This window comes from Podarcis tiliguerta (assembly GCF_965153285.1).
Source record: "Podarcis tiliguerta genome assembly, chromosome: 11".
Classification (NCBI taxonomy): Eukaryota; Metazoa; Chordata; class Lepidosauria; order Squamata; family Lacertidae; genus Podarcis; species Podarcis tiliguerta.
Window position 1 is genome coordinate 53,149,327 of NC_139544.1, and position 21,777 is coordinate 53,171,103.

The following is a 21,777-nucleotide window of genomic DNA, read 5'->3' on the forward strand; positions in this document are numbered from 1 at the left end:
GGATTGTCTCCTCTGATTCAGAGTCCCTCACAAGGGTCTTTCTCATCACCTTCTACCTGACCCTTCTCAACTGGATATGCCAGAGACTGGACCTTGAGACCTTCTGCAGATAAAGCAAAAAGTTTACTATCTTTTGAGGAAAGAGTGCTTGTTGAGCAAGACCCTCCCAATAAGCTATAATTGCACAACACAAATTTGCTGGTATGTGACTGAAGACCACCCAGTCGGGAAAGGCCAAATGGATTCAATGAGATCTCGGATGGATCATATCCAAGATCCATCTATCCCACTTCCCACACTGGCCTATCAGATATGCCAGGAGTCTACAAGGGGTGTAGTAACAGCCCTCTCGTTTTTTCTCCACTGAGTGGCTTTGCACAACCGAACAACCTCTGTTTGGGAGGCTCACTATGAATTTTCCAAAAACCGTCTACAAACATTTAAGAAGCAACAAAAATTAGCTAAAGGAGAATATTCAAGCAAAAATTGCAGGATGATGTGCTGGTATATTACAAGAGGGTTATTACCTAGTAAGGTAATAACATTATTAGGACCTACCAAAGATGACAAAGATTTTGAGTTTTGTGCTTTGTTTCTGTTGGCATCCGTCTGCCTTTGAGATAATGGAGGAAGTGTGCCTTTGGGAGTGAAGTCAAACCGCTGGAAAGTTACAAGCCCTGCTGTGGGGAAGATGAAGCTGGGTAAGTTAAAGGCGGCCAGTTTCGCTGTTACAGATGTACCATTGCATTCCTCCCAGCAGCCATTCCTTGACTGGTGAATGCTACGGATGCACAGCCTGTCTGTGTCCTGGTGGGGTTGATGTTGCCAGCGTCCACGTTATGTTTGCAGACATCTTATTTGCTTCTTTGCTTATTTACTATCAGTATTTATCCTGGCTGCCCAATGACATAGTTGTTTGGAAGACTTGGAGAGATAAAGTGATAAAAGGTACATGGTTCAAAACTGATGGATTTGCATGTTTGCTCACTCCTTTGGGCTCCTTAAGTGGCTCCTTGCAGTTAGAGATGCAGGGAGGGGAAAACCTTGAGAGGTATGTGGGTACACACCATAAAACGAAAGCACACACCCCAAAGAATCCTGGGAACTTTGGTTTGTTAAAAAGTACGAGCAATCACAGGTCTGTGAGGAGCCAGAATGCACCACCAACTTGGGGGGGGGCAGTTATTGTTTTGCTTTTCTTGTTTTAATTATGCATTTTGTGTTATTATCGATGCAAAAATCTCCGAATGAATCTGAACTCCAATGCCAAATCCCTGGTAGACGACAAGGATCCTGAGATCACGTTAAGGGTGTACAAATTCTGCGCAATTGCCATAAAACTTAGGGAACAAGCTGTGCTATCATAATGGTTAAGGTTTCAAATGATAATTTTAGGTTATATGTTAATGACTAAGTTTTAATTTATATATTTTTAAACTGTTGCTATATCTGTATTGTCCCTGTTATACCTACTTGCAAAGTCAAAGGTATCTCTATCGTGTTTTATGAATCCCATGATTTTGTGTGTGGTCTGCGGCCGAAATAATAAATTAATTCATTCAATGTGTTATTATCTTGTATTTTTTATGCTGTGAACCGCCCTGAAATATATGGGTGGTGGGCGGCATGCAAATTTAATAAATAATAATAACAAGCCCACCCACAGAGAAGACACTCCCGAGGCAGGCGCTTCGGCTTGAAGCAGGCCGCGTTGCCCCGGAAACGGCCGGCGCGAATCTGCCGCGCCCCAAACCGCTCCTCCCGTTGCTCTCCTTTCCCCGCCCAGTTTGACATCCGCGGGCGCAGATTCCACACGAGGGTTCCTCGTTTTTGTAGTAATCGTTATGACCATGCTGAGAGAGCACCTTGGCGATACCGAGCCTGCATCCAGTTCCCTGCCCCACCCCAGAGACAAGTTCCTTTCCCCCCCCTCCCCATTCCAAAAACTAAATAAAAGCATTATTACAAAGGAAACCGCTATTATTTGCTTTTCTCTTGGTGCAATTCAAAGGAGCAGGATTCAAAGGAGCAACCCAAATCTGGGGTTGCTACACCCCCCCCCCATTATCCCACCCCTCGAGGATGCACACGCGTTACCTGCACGCGTCTCACCTGTTCCCTCCTATCGAGGAGCAGCAGGAAGAGTCCGCTTGTGCTGGATGTGACTGTGCAGACTTGGAGGATGGGCGACGGGGAAGAAGTAGGGGAAAGGGCAAGAGGAGGAGGAGGAGGGGAGAAAACAAGCAGTGAAAGGTCTGATCCCGCCCGCCCCCTCTGCAGGCTGGGCCTCGGGATTGCATCAGGGCGTGCAAAGGGAGACCTTCAGCCCAGGAGACGGAAGAGAAGGCGGCGGCCATGGCTTTGCTCAGAGGCAAGTAGTTGTTCCCCGGGCTTAAAACTTCTCTTTCCGAATCTCTTTCCCTTCCTTTCAGGGCTGCGTTTTGCAAGCCTGACGCTGCACTCGCGCTTCCAGATCCGGGAGCAGCACACGCCCTAGAAACTACAAATGCAAGATTTTTATTTATGTTTGCTTTGTTTTTATGTTGCGTTGTGCTCACTCTCATCTCGGCAGCTTGAATAAACACGGCTTTGGAGCAAAGAACATGAAGCGGCACAGGATAGGAGAAACGAGGCTTGGAGTGGTTTTTTTTATTATTATTATTTTATTGCCGGCGTGCATACCTTTGCTTTTTATTATTTCTTTCTTCTTCAAAGGCAGAGCTTTTCAGTCAGGTTTTATTGTGTTTGCCCATGCTGCTCCGGGAGTTGAACTGGGATCGTTCCCATTTTGCAGATGGGGAAACGGAGGCTGAGAGGAGAACTTTTTATTGATAAGAAATGCATTGGAAAACAAAAAGAAACCGCTCCTAGCATTGATTGATTTGTATAACAGGTTGTCAATCATTCTGAAAGATATCTATCCACATTCTCCAAATTAAAAAAAAACTATAATATTCTACACTGAAATGTTTACTGTAGCAAAAAAGTCACCATGCTGCAGAGACTTTGTATGAAAAAGTTGGCTTTTAAAAAATCTACATCTAAAAATTAGACTGCAATCTAAGCATTTCAAAGCTTCCATGAATAGGATAGCCTCACAATAATTGTTTTATACAGTGTATTTCAAATGTGCAAAGCCGTTCTTGCATATTATCTCAATAATCTTTGCAAGACCCTTGTAAGTTAGGCACCGTAGGGAGCTTGCTCTGGTTTGGTGTAGCCAGGCATGTTGAACTAGGTAGTCCCTTCTTGAGATCATGAAATAGGACATGGGAATCACTACCTGTAAGGCTTTGGCTATCCCTAAGCATATGTGGACACTTCAGTGGATAAGAAGTTACCGTATTTTTCACCCCATAGGACGCACTTTTTCCCCTCCAAAAATGAAGGGGAAATGTGTGTGCGTCCTATGGGGTGAATGCAGGCTTCAGGAAGCTATCCGCAAGCCTTGGGAGCCCGCGAGAGTTCCCACCGGGCTCCCACAGCTTGCGCAGAGCTGCTTCTATCCCGAAGCCTGGGCGTGCTGAGTAGTCGCGCCCGGGCTTCGGGTAGCTCTCCACAAGCCGTGGGAGGGCTCCCACGGCTTGCGGAGAGCAGCCTGTTCTGGGGTATGGGGTCGGGGAAACCTTGGGCTTCCCCCGCCCCAGCCCTGCGCCTGGGGGGGGAAATAATTTCCCCCCCTTTATTTCCCCCCCAAAATACTAGGTGCGCCCTATGGGCCTGTGCGCCCTATGGGGCGAAAAATACAGTAACTAGATTGCAAAATGTCTGGTAAAACATGCTTTGGAAGCTGCAGAGACTTTTATGCAAATAGGGAGACAATTGCTGTCATGAGTGTATACTAGTTTCCACATAATGAACAACATTGCTGCACTGGCTTGCATTTCTAAAATTGTGCAATGCCCCAGATGTTTTTCTGTAACCATGAAAAGGTACAGCTTGCAGCCTTTGAGTCTGAAATTGCTCCTTTCAGGGAGCATAAGGGGCTATATGCTACTTCCAGGATCAGAGACAACATGCTGGGAGAGGGCTGATGGCTTGATTGTGGTATCTTTTTGCATTCTGAGAAACCGATGCCAGATTAAATAGGCCTTTGGTCTGATCCAGCAGGGTGCTTCTTCAGATTGGAGAGTAAAGACCTTGTCAGTAATGAGTAATTGATGCCTTAGTGATGTCTCTGGTGATGACTGCACATTTTTCCACACAGCTCCTCAAAAAGCAAATACTTTGGACCCAATTTAAGCAAATATTAACTATGAAAGCAGGCTTGTTTTCGTATCACTTCCGTATTACTTAATACTTAGTTGTTGGTAGAAGAAGAGCTGTATTCACCGAAGGGGGGTGAGTAGGATCTTAAGCCTTCATTTATCTCCATGGGCTTCTGTCAACAGATGTTCATCTTGAAAGGCTTGCTAGTAGAGCACATGGCTTTGTGAAAGGCCCCAGGTTCAGTGCTTGGTGCCTCCATGATGTTGGGTTGGGAAAGACTCCCTGACTAAAACCCTGGAGCCCCACTTCAGTATTGCAGACAATACTGTGCTCACTGAGCCAATAGGCTTCCTGTACCTCATCATTGTGTTTTCTATCTTTTCCCTTCCAGGTGTGTTCATTGTTTCTGCCAAGAGGACTCCATTTGGGGCTTATGGAGGCTTGCTCAAGGACTTCACTGCCACAGACTTAACGGAGATTGCAGCACGCTCAGCCCTGGCTGCTGGCAAAGTGTCTCCCGAAATCATTGACAGTGTGGTTGTGGGCAATGTCATGCAGGTTGGTAGGACACAGAAGATGCCAGCTGGCAAATCCACTTGTTGCACTCATGCTAATGTTCTTTCTATTTCTACTTTGCTCTGTTGCCCCATCCCAGAGGAGCTAGAAATAAACTGGAACAACTGCAGCTCTAGTATTTTAGTGTTTTGTTGGAAGCCGCCCAGAGTGGCTGGGTGGACCCAGCCAGATGGGCGGGGTATAAATATATAATTATTATTATTAAATAATATTTATTAAATATTTTATAGTTATGAAAAGAAAGACAGTAAAGAAAAACAATACATAGATTCAACAAACAATACATCAACAATAAAAAATACAATAGAACAATACAACACAAAAAAAACAAAAACATTTAAACACACATCCAAATTTCATATCTGTATCTTTCATTTGCTTATTTCCTCAACTTCCTCGCACCTCCCTTTTTTGTATTCTAGTTCAAATTTGCTAATTCAACAAATCCTTTCCCTCTTCTTCAATTTTTGTTCTATAGTTTATCCTAACACAATTTAACTTTAAATTTTCCACTTTAACACATTAACAATTAATATTCATATAATTCTTACTAACACTTCTGCTAAAAGTATATTTACAGAAATATTGCAAAATTAATGAATGTTAGAAGAATATTGGAATGAAGTTATATTATTATTATTATTATTATTATTATTATTATTATTAGTCACTTGTAAAACAGTTTCCCTTGGAGTATTTTATGTCATTGAATTTGCCCCTGCTGGCATTGGTGGGGGTAGGAATGAGATGCATACGATCGTGTAAATATGTTTTTGCACCCAACAGAATGTGTTTTGCTTTCTTTACAGCTTTTTCATTTTTTTTCTGTGCGCATATAACAAGTACAGTCCTTAATGAACAAAGTCATTTAGAGTAACTTAACCCAAGTTCACGTGTCTTATTATTAACACAGTGAAAATGGAAGCTCTTTATATAACTAATACTAACCAAAGCCTTGACCTGCCTTTCCCTATATTCTAAACTCTTGCCTGTGGCTGTTTTCTGAATTTCCTGTGCAGAGAAAAGCTTTGGTTCTTAGTATCCTAGGATAATTTGCATAGGGTAATTTATATCGGGAAGATTTTTACTTTGCATCCAGTTTTTTAAAAAATGATGCCCAATTGAACATGTTTAAAAGTGCAAAAACATGTCCCATGTTATTTTTTTGTCTTGGTACAACTCAAGTATTGGACCTGAATTATTTTAGGGGTGAAATTAAAGTGTGCTTGATGCAGCTTAAATGCTGTATTTTATGGAAATATGACTGGAATACTTGTAAATTTTAAATACAAACACATGTACTTCACTTGCATTGTTTCCACCCCCCGATCCTTAAATTTAAACAAAGGTACTGGAAACTGTTGACACACCAATAAATTTTGTTCATCCAAAGAACTGCACGAGATATGCTGACTCACATAACTTGCCAGGGATAAACACCTGAATCATAGAGTTGGAAGAGACCACAAGGGCCATCGAGTCCAACCCCCTGCCAAGCAGGAAACACCATCAGAGCACTCCTGACATATGGTTGTCAAGCCTCTGCTTAAAGACCTCCAAAGAAGGAGACTCCACCACACTCCTTGGCAGCAAATTCCACTGTCAAACAGCTCTTACTGTCAGGAAGTTCTTCCTAATGTTTAGGTGGAATCTTCTTTCTTGTAGTTTGGATCCATTGCTCCGTGTCCGCTTCTCTGGAGCAGCAGAAAACAACCTTTCTCCCTCCTCTATGTGACATCCTTTTATATATTTGAACATGGCTATCATATCACCTCCTCTTCTCCAGGCTAAACATGCCCAGCTCCCTTAGCCGTTCCTCATAAGGCATCGTTTCCAGGCCTTTGACCTGAAGAACATTAATTACAATTTTGAAAGTGGCAGGCTTGCTTGATACTGTATTTGTGGTTGTCACCCATTCAGTGTTGCTTTTGAACCTGTGGGACACAAAATTTCCCACCTCACATCACTGCATATAACTGGCTTTCATGATGGTAACCTAAACCAGGGGTGGGAAATTGCCAGCCTGCAGGCTGAGCTCAGATTTTCCCCGCAAGGCCATTTCTCCCAGCATCCCAGCAGGCATGAGGTATTTATTAAGATGGTTAGGCTGCTTTTCACCAAAGGTCCCCAAACAACAGAATCAGCAATAGGGCAACATAAAGCTGCAGCGTAGGCTAAGCAACTCCAAAAGCCTGGGATAACACAGGGTTTGACAAGGCAATGGAACATTACCATCCACACCTCCGGGGGGGGAATGTTCCTAAGAGGGAGGGGAGTTTCAAATTAGCCAGTGGAACATAATCTGACCCATCTTTACCCCTTGCAACAGAATTTGAGTGTGCTGTCACCCTAGACCAGGCATAGGCAAACTCTGCCCTCCAGATGTTTTGGAACTACAACTCCCATGATCCCTAGCTAACAGGACCAGTGGCCAGGGATGATGGGAATTGTAGTCCCAAAACATCTGGAGGGCCGAGTTTGCCTATGCCTGCCCTAGACTTACCTTAAAGTTACATGCAGCTCGATCCTACGCATGTTTAAACTGAGTTAGTTTCACTGTGTTCAGCAGAGCTTGGTTCCAAGCAAGTCTGCAACATGGCATCTGTGCAGGCCGATCCTCTGTATGTTTTCTCACTTCCAAGCATTGCAGTTTATGCTTTACCTGCGTTTCTTGCTTTGAGCAGCATTAACCAAGTGGTACATCTGCCCTTCCTTGCAGAGCTCTGCGGATGCTGCTTACCTTGCCCGGCACGTAGGTTTGCGTGTTGGAGTTCCAGTCCCAGTTCCGGCCCTAACAGTCAACAGATTGTGTGGATCAGGCTTCCAGTCCATCGTCAACGGATGCCAGGTACTAGATTTGCTCTCGCGGTACCCTATTGCTAAGTTCCTCCTGTCCTCCATCAGCCTAGCTGTCCATTGCAAGTCAGGCAGAGACTTGAGAAATGGGAAAATAATAAATGTGCTGGATACTCCCATCTTTCTTTTTAATTGCATGTTAATAACCAGAGAGTTGCAAAGTGGAGACAAGGGCATTACTGTGAATGGCTTACTCTACAGTGGTACCTCTGGATACGCACACCTCCGGTTGCGTATCCTTCAGGATACGAACGCAGCAAACCCGCAAATATTCTGGGTTTCGCCGCATGCTCAGAAGAGCTCTACTGCCGTGTGCGCATTCGCAGAAGCAATCCCTCCAGTTGTGGAAACCTTGGGATCTGACCGGAGCTCCGGAACGGATCCCGTCCACAACTGGAAGTACCACTGTACTTCTTTATAAAGCAGTTCACACAACTGGTGATGAAAGAGAAAACAAAACAACAGAGCAGAATAATATTCTCACTTCTTCAGATCCATTTCTTCAATTAAAGCTTGGCCAGCCCAACAGGCACAAATTATATCGCTTGCAAAATGTGCTCAGACCTGGACTGTGGTGAGTCTGCAATGACATGGAGTTCTATAGGAAGCAAGCGCCATCAAATAATTGCCTCTTTGTGCTCTCAATTTCTAAACTCAACACAAGGGGACCACCTAGCTTCTGGCAGGCTTGATAGAGAGGTCCTGGGACCTCCGTTGAGCCTATGAGCTAGAGATTCCCACCACCTATGACATAGGTGATGACTTTAAAAGGGCTTGTCCTATGGAAGGAGGTGGTCTCCAAGCTATTGAAGGCCCTATAAACTCTTAATTGTGCCTGAAAAGAAAAGAAAGCCAGTGCAAAGTTCTTGGAGAAGCCCGTGCCGTTAAAGCAAAAACTCTTGCAAAGTAGTAGCAAAGTGATTAGGAAATATAAGAGCCTTGCTAGATCACATACCAAAAGACTAACTAGTCCAGCATAGTCCCGTTGTTGCAGATGGGAAACTTGCAAGCAAAACAAGAAAGCAGTTGCTCTGTCCCACTATTGGTCCCCCAGCAACTGGTAATCAGTCGTATTCTGCCTCTGATCTTGGGGATGATAGACAGCCACTCTTCCTCTGCACACAGCTCCTAGTGCAGGGACACAATTTTTGGAGCCTCGTGCAACACCCACAGGGTTGCGGAAAGGTGGTGTGGAGGAGTAGCATTTTTTCCCTTCATGCACTGGCCAGCTGTCCCTCCAAAAGTAAATTGGTATTGCCAAGTCCTTCCTCGGTCCAGATTCATCTGTAATGAGCTGAGGTGTTTTTTGATGCATTTATCCGACGCACACTACTAACCTGAAATGGTGAAATAAAAAAATCCCCAATAAGCTTTTTCTCTCTCTTCCCACTCAAAACAGGAAATTTGCCTTAAAGAATCGGAGGTAGTGCTGTGTGGTGGAACAGAAAGTATGAGCCAAAGTCCATATGCTGTCCGAAATGTCCGCTTTGGAACAAAACTCGGAGTCGATCTCAAGGTACAGGCGTTGTTTCCTGCTTGGCAGGGGGTTGGACTCGATGGCCCTTGTGGTCTCTTCCAACTCTATGATTCTATGATGCTTTGCCATTGCTCTCAGCAGCTTTGTGTATATCTGGTAGTTGTTGCCTGGAAGTCATTCCTGAAGCTGGCCATTGTTTGTGTTGTGTTGTTTGGCTTTTTCCTACAAGCACTGAATTCGTTACCCCCAAAATCTTGTAATGGTATTACTAATCTTTTTGCATTGTCTGTTTCATCCCCCTTGCAGCTGGAAGACACACTGTGGGCAGGGCTGACAGATCTGCATATTAAAACCCCTATGGGGGTTACGGCTGAAAACCTTGCTGCGAAATACAACATCACAAGGGAAGACTGTGACCGCTATGCATTAAAGACACAGCAGAGGTGGAAAGCTGGTCAGTAGATTTACAAGGGTTAAAAACGTACAATAGCATTATTCATTTCAAAGGGAAGCCTAGTTCTCATAATTGGCAGGTGGTAGACCTATCTCTGAGCTGCACCACTCCAAGCTGCGGACTTGCGTGATGGAATGCTCTTTCATGAAGAAAACAAAATGCAAGGAAAAAGATAGGAGGAATCTTTCCCTTTCCTTCCAGCTTCCCCCAAACAGCATTAAAAGGCTGTTTTGACTAAAAACGTTGACTATTTTAAGATGAGCAAATGTTAACCAATTTCACTGGCCAGTTCTTTCAGGCTTGACACACACAAAAAAATAGTGAGCAAAACCTAACCAATGCTGTCTTTCAGCATCTTTTTTGGAAAACTGTGTCACGTTGCTTGTCCCTGTAACTTGCTAGGGAGTAAGTGCCATAGAGTGCTTGCAGTTTTCTACAGGCAGCACATTTGCAAAGATGTGGTTCCTTAGGCACCGTTTTGCAGTTTCATTTTTCATTTCATTTCATTTTTAATTTGTATACAGTGGTACCTTGGTTTAAGTACTTAATTCGTTCCGGAGGTCCATTCTTAACCTGAAACTGTTCTTAACCTGAAGCACCACTTTAGCTAATGGGGCCTCCTGCTGCCGCCGCGCTGCCGGAGCACAATTTCTGTTCTCATCCTGAAGCAAAGTTCTTAACCTGAAGCACTATTTCTGGGTTAGCGGAGTCTGTAACCTGAAGCATATGTAACCTGAAGCGTATGTAACCCGAGGTACCACTGTACAGTGGTACCTCGGGTTACAGATGTTCCAGGTTACAGACTCCGCTAACCCAGAAATAGTTCCTCAGGTTCAGAACTTTGCTTCAGGGTGAGAACAGAAATCGTGTGGCGGCGGTGGAAGGCCCCATTAGCTAATGTGGTACCTCAGGTTAAGAACAGTTTCAGGTTAAGAATGGACCTCCGGAACAAATTAAGTTCTTAACCCGAGGTACCACGGTACTGCCTTTCTATGTTACAGTGGTACCTCGAGTTACAAACGCCTCAGGTTACAAACTCAGCTAACCTGGAAGAATTACCACGAGTTGAGAACTTTGCCCCAAGATGAGAACGGAAATTGTGTGCTGGCGGCGCAGCGGCAGCAAGAGGCCCCATTAGCGAAAGCACACCTCTAGTTGAGAACAGTTTCAGGTTAAGAATGGACCTCCGGAACGAATTAAGTTTGTAACTAGAGGTACCACTGTACTATGCACACGGCAGTTTCTAACAACAAAACATACAGCAGAGATCACACAGACCGTGCAGTTGGTCTATTTGCCCTCCATCATTGTTCTTGGCTCTTAAGTACCCACACGTCTGATCAAACCAACCATCTAGAGGGGTCGCTGCTGGAAGGAGACCCCATAGACTAAGCATCATATACAGTGGTACATCGCAAGACGAATGCCGTGGAAGACAAAAAACTCGCAAGACGAAAGAGTTTTTTGTTTTTTGAGTTGCTTCGCAAGACGAATTTCCCTATGGGCTTGCTTCGCAAGACGAAAACGTCTTGCGCCTTTTTCTTTAAATCGTTGATGCATTCCTATGGGAAACCGTCAATGCATATCCGTGCTTCGCAAGACGAAAAATTCACAAGACAAAAAAACTCTCAGAACGAATTAATTTCGTCTTGCGAGTCACCACTGTAACACCAAGCCTGCAAGACCTACATTGGCACCCAGTACATTTCCAAGCACAATTCAAAGTGTTGGTGCTGACCTTTAAAGCCCTAAACGGCCTCAGTCCAGTATACCTGAAGGAGCGTCTCCACCCCCATCGTTCTGCCCGGACACTGAGGTCCAGCTCCAAGGGCCTTCCGAAGGTTCCCTCCCTGCGAGAAATAAGGTTACAGGGAACCAGGCAGGAGGCCTTCTCGGCAGTGGCGCCCAATCTTTGGAACGCCCTCCAGATGTCAAGGAAATAAACAACTATCTGACTTTTAGAAGACACCTGAAGGCAGCCCTGTCTAGGGAAGTTTTTAATGGTTGATACTTTATTGTGTTTTTAGTATTTTGTTGGGAGCCACCCAGAGTGGCTGGGGCAACCCAGTCAGATGGGCAACATAGAAATAATAAAATTATTATTATCAGTGGTTTTTTTCTGGGGGTGCTCAAAGATACGCAGTACGAGCACCTTTTTCGTAGAAGGAAAGCACTGGTTAAAATTGTGGCACTTACTGTAAAATACTACTACTACTACTACTACTAATAATAATAATAATAATAATTTTTTATTTATATCCCGCCCTCCCCAGCCGAAGCCGGGCTCAGGGCGGCTAACAACACTAAAATAGTGCAACATTATAAAAACATTATAAAAAATTAATTAAAATCAAATTCAAAATTGATGGCAACCATAAACTAAAGTTTTGTAAAGATTGCCAAAGGAGGGAGTCAGGCTGCGCCCTGACCAAAGGCCTGGTGGAACAGCTCTGTCTTGCAGGCCCTGCAGAAAGATGTCAAGTCCTGCAGGGCCCTTGTCTCTTGTGACAGAGCATTCCACCAGGTTGGAGCCGCAGCCGAAAAAGCCCTGGCTCTAGTTGAGGCCAGCCTAACCTCTCTGTGGCCTGGGACCTTCAAAAAGCTCATGGTGAGTCCCAGCACCCTTTTTTCTAGAAGATTCTGTAGAAGCACTGATTATTATCATCAAGGGGTGTCGTCTTTGTCATCTACCTCAAGCACGGCCCCTGCGGAGTGTTTCTTTTAATCACCGACTGATCTCTTTGGGTTCTCCCTCTGTGACGTACTGACGTCGGCCTTCTTGTTTTCATAGCCCAAGAAGCCGGACACTTCAAAGCTGAAATGGCACCTATTGAAGTGAAAACCAAGAAAGGCAAGCAGAGCATGGAGCGGGATGAGCACCCTCGACCGGAGACGACTCTGGAACAGTTGGCAAAGCTCCCTACAGTTTTCAAGAAAGATGGGACCGTCACAGCTGCAAATGCCTCGGTGAGCCAGGGAGCTTAAAATCCTGATCTAAGAACGATTTGCTCAGGTGTGGCTCCTTTCCCTGGAGCTGAAGTCAGATTACTCAGGGTTCTTGTTAAAAAAAGCATACCATATGAAATAGAGGGCGGGGTATAAATAATTTATTATTATTAGTCAGTTATCCTTGCCCACAACAAGCCAGCTCTGGGGTGCAGTTAATAAAGCATTGCAAGCGATGCCATTTTTGCAAAAGCAGTAACATTACAGAAATTGAGATTTGCCGAGTCTGCTACAAGACTCTCAACCATAATCTCAACCATAGCATCCATGACAGCCACCCAACCTCGTCTTCTTGAGAGCCAGCGTGGTGTAGTGGTTAAGAGTGGTAGACTCGTAATCTGGTGAACCGGGTTCGCTTTCCCGCTCCTCCACATGCAGCTGCTGGGTGACCTTGGGCTAGTCAGACTTCTTGAAGTCTCTCAGCCCCACTCACCTCACAGAGTGTTTGTTGTGGGGGAGGAAGAGAAAGGAGAATGTTAGCCGCTTTGAGACTCCTTCGGGTAGTGATAAAGCGGGATATCAAATCCAAACTCCTCCTCCTCCTCCTCCTCCTCCTCCTCCTTCTTCTTCTTCTTCTTCTTCTTCTTAAAACCTGAGTGTTAATAGTGGAGGTTAAGCTTGACCTAAGTCATATATGTCTCTGCCACTGATCAGTTTTACTCGAGAATGGCCCTCTTATTGGGCAGTCCAGTTCTTATGGCCCAGGATGACTGCTCTGACATCATCTGATAGGAAGTGCCTACAGAGGGTGGTGAATACAGCACAAGATATTATGGGCTGTCCCGTGAATCCGCTGGATGAAATAGTGGAAGAACGTTGCCACAGGAGAGTGAGGAAAATTCTCAGGGATGATTCACACCCTGGCCGGCACTTTCTTGATCTCCTGCCCTCAGGCAGAAGATATAAAAGCATGATTAGTCGCGCCAACAGGGTAAAGAACAGCTTCTATCCATGGGCTGAATGAAAAGATAACAACAGGGCAACTGCTGAATGAAAAGATAACAACAGGGCAACTGACTTTCGGGTTTGGTGGGTGTGCGTCAGTAAACAAGGGGAATTAAGACTTAAGAGAGCTGGGGGGGGGGTCTTGTGTAATCTCACTTGTATACAAGTTGTACAAGTGACAATAAAGTATTTCAGTTATTTCAATAAGCTGCCCTTTTGAGTCCGCATAACATCTAATCTTGTCAATGCTCAGCCGCAGATTTAGTGTCTGTTTTTCTCTTTCTAGGGGGTATGTGATGGGGCCGGAGCAGTGATCATAGCGAGTGAAGAAGCCTTGAAAAAGCACAGCCTCACGCCATTGGCTAGAATAGTAGCCTACCATGCATCCGGATGCGACCCCAACATCATGGGCATTGGTAAGTTACAGTCTTGGGGACTTTCCCAGTGTGTGCAAGGTGGCCCATGCAAATCCCAATTTTCAGCAACAGCATGAAATCCTGAGGCCCTTCTTTAAGGGAGCCTCGAAGCAGGATGACAAAGGGCTGGGCCTTTTCAGTTGTGTCCCCCTGGCTCCTTCACTGACAACTCTTTGGAGCCAGGTTTTTAAGCAGAGCTGGGTGGTCATCTGGCATGGATGCTTTAGTTGAGATTCCTGCATTGCAGGGGGTTGGGCTGGATGACCCTCAGGGCCCGTTATATGATTTATGTTCATGTTTCTAAATTTGTTGTAAGTCTCTGGGACATCTTTAAGTAACTAGTCTAATAGGTCCAGCGCCGAGGGCCTTCTGGCAGTTCCCTCACTGCGAGAAGCCAAGTTACAGGGAACCAGGCAGAGGGCCTTCTCGGTAGTGGCACCCATCCTGTGGAACGTCCTCCCACCAGATGTCAAAGAGAACAACAACTACCAGACTTTTAGAAGACATCTGAAGGCAGCCCTGTTTAGGGAAGCTTTTAATGTTTGATGCATTACTGTATTTTAATATTTTGTTGGAAGCCGCCCAGAGTGGCTGGGGAAGCCCAGCCAGATGGACAGGGTATAAATAATAATAATAAGAAGAAGAATCCTAATGGAGAGTACCCTTTCTGGAACAAAGTGAGTGGGCATATTAGGTGTTATTGTTAAATTTATATACTGCCCTATACCTGCAGGGCTCAGGGCGGTTCACAGAATAAAGTTGCCTTTCCCTGTTTTCGTTTTCTTTTTTAATGGAGTGGGGGGACATATCAGAGTTGGGCAACCTGCTGCCCCCCCCCCCCGACGTTGTTGAACTGCAACTCCTATCAGTCACAGCCAACATGGCCAGTGGTCAAGGATGATGGGAACTGTAGTCCAGCCACATCTACAGGGCACCAGGTTGCCCACTCTTGGTGTGTGTGTGTATATAAAGCACGGAACTATCAGTTCTCTACTTGCCCTCATGCATGTGTATGTTTTTAACAAAGGTCCAGTGCCTGCTATTACTGAAGCCCTGAAGAAAGCTGGCCTTTCCCTGAAAGACATGGACTTAGTTGAGGTAAGGAAAGCTGTGCAGAACCCAAAACGAATGAAACAATACCTTGATATGGCCTTCAGGTGGTGGGGAATTTATGGCCTTCCAGATTTTGCTGGAAACAACTCCCATCATCCATGATCCATTGGCCACGTTGGCTGGAACTGATGGGAACTTGAGCTCAACTTTTCCCAAGATAAGCTATAGTCGAGTGACGTTCACTTAAAAGTGAACTATTAAGTGCAGTCTTTGGTCTGCCTATGGGTTAGGCAGGGTCTAAGTACAGGCTGCTGAAGATGGTTCATCTCTTATTGGAAGCAGCCTTCAAACACTGGAACTCAGGAGATCTGTATAGCTATTTCCCTGGTTGCATTTCAACACCTCTTTATTGTTGGTTCAAGCCAACATTTGGCATGAATATTAGATGAATTATTATTATTATTATTATTATTATTATTATTTTGCTCCCTTCAGTTCTTGGATGATATTTTATTTGGAACTTGGTTGTGTTTTTAGTATATGTTTTGCAGTTTATGTTATTAATTCTTTCAGGTCTGCCACCTTGAGTTTTATGAGTTAGAAAGAGGTTACAGACATTCTTAAATAAGTTGGGAAGTTAAAGGTTTAAAGTAGAGTTTGCATCTGACCTGTCATGTTCTCATTTTGATTTTTTTAAAAAAACAATATACTTTTGACCAGTGGTTTTCTGCTCACCCACACCTTGTGAAAGCTGCTTTCTGCATCACTTTTGAAGCATCTGAACTGTCTTCAAGGATAACTCCAAGTAGAGTATGTTACAGCAGTCCAACCTATAGGTGTTTCCAACTTTCTCTCTCTCTCTCTCTCTCTCTCTCTCTCTCTCTCTCATGTTTCAAGGTCAATGAGGCTTTTGCTCCACAGTATTTGTCAGTAGAGAAGGTTTTGGATCTGGACCCAGAAAAAACAAACGTCAATGGAGGAGCCATTGCTTTGGGTCACCCACTGGGGGCATCGGGTTCAAGGATCACTGCTCATCTGGTTCACGAACTAAGGTCAGTGAGTAGCCTGAAGGAACCTCTTGGGAACGCTTCTCGGTTTTGCTTTTTAAAATGCTGTGGAATACATGCTTGGCAAAGAGCACGGTTGGCATCTGCGTTTTAAGAAGATGACGTAGGAAGTCATGGAGAAGAAGACCTTCACGTGAGACCTGGAGAGCTCAGAGTTGGGGTCAATAGTGGGCTAGATGGATAAATAGTCGGAACTGGTATAAAGAAGCTGAGATAAAAATAAACAGAATTTAGCTTGCTAATTGCAGTCTGGCTCAGATTCACAAGGAGTGTAGCTTGGTGCACACAGCATGGCTGTGTGTTCCCTTCCCTCCAGCAAGTATGTCAGGCTGCTTATCTGCTCTTCCCACCAACATCAAGGCATCGCAGTGCAGTGTGCTTGGCAGTCCTTGCCATAGATTTCATCCTGTGGAGCAAAAGAAAGGAACGGTAGAACTCAAATACAGTGGTGCCTCGCAAGACGAAATTAATTCGTTCCGCGAGTTTTTTCGTTGTGTGAGTTTTTTCGTCTTGCGAAGCACCACTGCAGTTAAACACTAACAATGGCGGGGGGGGGGGAGAAGCAGGACAGCTGCCGCAGCCGGTACCTCGGACTCACCCGCGTGTTGTGGCCACCGCGCGACACGGCTGCTGGAGGGCGGCGGGGCTCAGGAGCACAACTCTGGCTGCAACGCTGGCTGAGGGGAGCGTGCGAGGGGGGGTGGGCAGCGGCGCGAGGCAGCCGGAAGGTCGGCCGTCAGCCAGAAGGTCGGAGGGAGCCGGAAGGTCGGAGGGAGCTGGAGGAGCGGGGAAGTGAGCGTGTGTGCGTGCAGTGACCATTGCCATGACAGGAGAGGCAGGGCCGTTTTGTCTAGCAAAGCAAGCCCTTAGGAAAATCTGTCTTGCGAAGCACCTCAGAAAACGAAAAACCCTTTCGTCTAGCGAGTTTTTCGTCTTCCGAGGCATTCGTCTTGTGGGGTACCACTGTAATTAAAAGTCTTTCAGAACAGGATGGCAAGGCTTGAGTCACGATGCCTTGATAACTTGTTTTCTTGTTTGTTCTTTCTCGTTTTCGTATAGGCGCCGTGGAGGTAAATATGCAGTCGGTTCGGCTTGCATTGGAGGAGGCCAAGGTATAGCTATTATCATTGAGAAGACAGCCTAAAGGAAATTCGAGAATCTTGGATGGACTCTCCACCAACTGTTACATGCTCACTAGAAGAATTTAGAGAGGAGGAGGAGGAGGAGATGGCCCCACTGGTTTGCAAATCCATGAAACAGACTGGTATGGACCATCTGGCAGGCTGGGGGGATACTGCAAAGTCTTCTTTGGAAAAAAGACTATAACTAGATCATCTCTAATTCAATTGTGTGAATCTAGCTGTAATCTCCACTTATCTTGTACGTCCTGCTGAGTTAAAATGTGACTTCTAAGTATGAATTTTATTGAACAAATGTTAAGATGCAAGTATCTCCTAACTGTGCCTTACACCAAAGCCTGCTATTTTATCAATCAGTGCTGTCTTCCAAGCTGTTAGATCACCGCACTGGAATACTTCTGCAAATGTAGGTGGGGAAGGGATTTTACATTGCTGCCAAAAAAATGTTTTTCTTGAATGGATTTTGCATAAAGTGTGTGTGTACCGGCTGCGCAGTGTTAAGAGCTGGGAACAAAGTGTAACAAAATCAGTGTGCCTTTATGTGATAAAACAATAATAAAAATAATCAAATGATTCTCGTTTTGTCATCTTGTAAAGCTTGGACGTCGTTTAAATTTGGAACATAAGGCGTTTTTGGCATTGGCGCCAAACCTGGTGGTTTTCTTTCAAAGTACCTGGCATCCTTTTAATACTGTTGCTTTGCAAGAATCATCTCCAGCCACAAGGTGGTGCGTTTTCACCACATTGCAGAGGCTTTTGTCCTTTTAAGCTGCTTAGCAGTGCATCCATATGGGAAGTGTCCTTCATTTCCGACCTGTACTATGGAAACAGAGGGTTTCCCCCTCAATGTGAACTTTTTATTTCCCTGTTCCTGTGGCGAATGACAGCCTTCCACAGGACATGAGCTGAAGGGGCACCTAATGTTACTTTATTTGGGGGGGGGGGGAACGCTGAGTGGGGACGCGGGTGGCGCTGTGGGTTAAACCACAGAGCCTAGGACTTGCTGATCAGAAGGTCGGCGGTTCAAATCCCCGCGACGGGGTGAGCTCCCGTTGCTCGGTCCCAGCTCCTGCCAACCTAGCAGTTCGAAAGCACGCCAAAGTGCAAGTAGATAAATAGGTACCGCTCCGGCAGGAAGGTAAACGGCGTTTCCATGCGCTGCTCTTGTTCGCCAGAAGCGGCTTAGTCATGTTGGCCCCATGACCCGGAAGCTGTACGCTGGCTCCCTCAGCCAATAAAGCGAGATGAGCGCCGCAACCCCAGAGTCGGCCACGACTGGACCTAATGGTCAGGGGTCCCTTTACCTTTAACACTGAGTGAGCTTTGACCCAACTGACTCTTTGCCATATTTAGTTTGGTGCAATAAGGATTCCCCCCCCCCTTCCTTCCTTGAGTCAAGCTGATCGGAGACCTTAACCACTTTGCATGTGGCATATGGCTTGGCTGCCTTGCTCAAGATCAGCTGGTATTTTTCTGCTTTGCGCATCCCTGTCTCAGTGGCATCCCTGTCACAAAACATCAGGTGATCCCTGCTGGATCAAACCTAATCAAGGGTAGGTAAAAAAAGACCCCTGGTCTGTTAAGTCCAGTCAAAGGCGACTATGGGGTTGTGGCGCTCATCCCGCTTTCAGGCCAAGGGAGCCGGCATTTTGTCCACAGACAACTTTCCAGGTCATGTGGCCAGCATGACTAAACTGCTTCTGGCGCAACAGAACACCATGACGGAAGTCGGAGCGCATGGAAACGCCATTTACCTTCCCACCACAGCAGTACCTATTTATCTACTTGCACTGGTGTGCTCAATGTTCAAGTAACAGGGCTTCCTTCTTCAAAACCCTACAACTGCAAAGCCTTAAATTTGGGAATTGCGAAGAGCAGTTAGCCATGCTGAAAGAATTTTAAAGTATTATTATTGCAATGATTTTTCATACATGCATCCATACTGTTCTTCAACACCTTGCACAAAATCACAATGGTGTACATTGGGGGTGGGATACGCTGTCATGTCTATAGCAGAACAGTGCCTCTGATGCTGGCCATAATAGAATAATGGACTGGTAACATTCCATGGATAAACTTATTTTAACATGCTTCTTTGTTTTCACACCGCTGCATCCAAACAAGACTTCCTGCAGTATCGATCTCACATGGTTTACTCACCCCACCGATTCTGTCTAGAGCTAGAAGAACTTCATTCTGCCACTTTGCCAGCCATATTGCAAGACCTCTTGTCTTAAAAAAAAAAAATGGCGTTGCTACAAGGTAAGCCATCGGACGACTTCACTAAAAGGAACTCTTGTATTTAAAAGAGTTCTTCCAATTATAATATTTTCCCTGCTTTGTATAATATTATTCTGGCTTGGGTCGGGAGATTGATTTGTCTGTTTTACACGGTTGAAAAAGGCAGATGACCTAAAACAAGCAATCCCAAACGATGATGATTGAAAAAGAGAGCAACTAAAACAAAACCTGTTGCCCGGATTCCAGTTGGTCCTAAAGCATTTCCCCAGATTATGTGACTTAAGTATTGTATGGACTTATTGTGGTACATCTTCAGATATCTCGAGGGCTGTCACATGGAAGATGGAGCAAGCTTGTTTTCTCTGGAAGAGAAGGCTCAATGGCTTCAAGCTCCAAGAAAGGAGATTCTGACTAAACGTCAGGAAAAAAACATTCTGACAATATGAAGAAGAAGAAGAAGAAGAGTTTGGATTTGATATCCCGCCTTTCACTCCCTTTAAGGAGTCTCAAAGCGGCTAACATTCTCCTTTCCCTTCTTCCCCCACAACAAACACTCTGTGAGGTGAGTGTGACTGGCCCAAGGTCACCCAGCAGCTGCATGTGGAGGGGCGGGGAAGCGAACCCGGTTCACCAGATTACAAGTCCACCGCTCTCAACCACTACACCACACTGGCTCTCAATATGAGCTGTTCGACAGTGGAACAGTCTCTCTCGGGTGGTTGTGGACTCTCCTTCATTGGAGAATTTTAAGCAGAGGTTGGATGGCCATCTGTCATGGATGCTTTAGCAGAGTTTCCTGCACTGCAGGGGGTTGGACTGGAGGACCCTTGGTGTCCCTTCTACAATTCTATGATTCTATGGTACAGCCCTGGCATATCCTCCAACATTTCTCTGATGAAAATAAGATGAATAAGAATAATAATTTATTATTTATACCCTGCCCATCTGACTAGGTTGCCCCATCCATTCTGGGCTGCTTCAAGTAGGACTAATTCAGCCAGCTAGCCCTGGTGATTATCTAATGCTTATTTGATGGATTTCCCCTTAAATTGATTTCTGAACTTTGAATTTTATTGTTATTCATGTTTTTATACTGTATTTTATGCTGCTTTTATAATTAAGTGTTTTAAATTAGTTGTTAGCCACCCTGAGCCCAGTTTTTGAACTGGGAAAGGCGGGGTATAAAGAAAAAATTATTATTATTATTATTATTATTATTATTATTATTATTATTATTAACAAATAATAGTTTAGCCCGTATAGTTAAAGCTATGGTTTTCCCAGTAGTGATGTATGGAAGTGAGAGCTGGACCATAAAGAAGGCTGATCCCCAAAGAATGGATGCTTTTGAATTATGGTGCTGGAGGAGACTCTTGAGAGTCCCATGGACTGCAAGAAGATCAAACGTATCCATTCTGAAGGAAATCAGCCCTGAGTGCTCACTGGAAGGACAGAACCTGAAGCTGAGGCTCCAATACTCATGAGAAGAGAAGACTCCCTGGAAAAGACCCTGATGTTGGGAAAGATGGAGGGCACAAGGAGAAGGGGACGACAGAGGACGAGATGGTTGGACAGTGTTCTCGAAGCTACCAGCATGAGTTTGACCAAACTGCGGGAGGCAGTGGAAGACAGGATTGCTCTGGTGTGCTCTGGTCCATGGGGTCACAAAGAGTCGGAGACATGACGAAGGGAACAACAGAGGACGAGATGGTTGGACAGTGTTCTCGAAGCTACCAGCATGAGTTTGACCAAACTGCAGGAGGCAGTGGAAGACAGGATTGCTCTGGTGTGCTCTGGTCCATGGGGTCACGAAGAGTCGGACACGACCAAACAACAACATCATAAACATATATAAAAACATAATAAAATATTTTAAAACTTCCCTGTACAGGGCTGCCTTCCGGTGTCTTCTAAAGGTTGTATTGTTATTTACCGCCTTGTCTTGGGGGTCGCAAAGCCATCCAAGTTGGCCATCCCTACATCTTGTGGTTGGGAAATGTTCTAGTAGCCATTGATAGTCTTATGCTGGTCTGGGGAGGGGGTGCTGTATGATTGAGACTGAGTAGGCTGCCCTCAACTCCTTGAAGGACGGAGAGGGGTGGCAAGAGAAGAGGGCATCCTATGCCACTCAAAGCTGGCAACTCCAGGGCAGATGGCCAGGCTCTCTGGAATGGCCGCAGCTCTTCAGCGGGGCTAGTACAGACATCTGATGTAAGCAGATGTGGCTCGCATTTGTCAAGGCTCGCTGGAGCAGCTGCCGTTGGCTGCCATTCAGTGTGTACTTAAAGGAACGGCTCTCTGAGGGCGAAGACAGTATTTTGGCTCTGGTCTGTTTAGG

At 45.2% G+C, this 21,777-nt stretch overlaps 1 protein-coding gene across 1 annotated transcript; it reads left to right on the plus strand.

The window, feature by feature from the left end:
• The first annotated feature begins 1,953 nt into the window (after positions 1-1,953).
• Positions 1,954-17,775, plus strand: ACAA2 (acetyl-CoA acyltransferase 2). Its single transcript, XM_083403108.1, has 10 exons — positions 1,954-2,371; positions 4,601-4,767; positions 7,505-7,633; positions 9,041-9,157; positions 9,425-9,572; positions 12,364-12,539; positions 13,810-13,939; positions 14,967-15,037; positions 15,890-16,044; positions 17,119-17,775. The coding sequence occupies exons 1-10, from the start codon at positions 2,356-2,358 to the stop codon at positions 17,201-17,203; spliced, it is 1,194 nt and encodes a 397-aa protein (XP_083259234.1). The 5' UTR covers positions 1,954-2,355; the 3' UTR covers positions 17,204-17,775.
• Positions 17,776-21,777: the final 4,002 nt, after the last annotated feature.

What these genes read in the sequence shown, in the direction of transcription:
- ACAA2 (XM_083403108.1), top strand. An exon ending in ACAGCAGAGGTGGAAAGCTG is followed by an intron (nt 9,573 to 12,363) that starts GTCAGTAGATTT and finishes TTGTTTTCATAG; the next exon opens with CCCAAGAAGCCGGACACTTC. An exon ending in CATCTGGTTCACGAACTAAG is followed by an intron (nt 16,045 to 17,118) that starts GTCAGTGAGTAG and finishes GTTTTCGTATAG; the next exon opens with GCGCCGTGGAGGTAAATATG.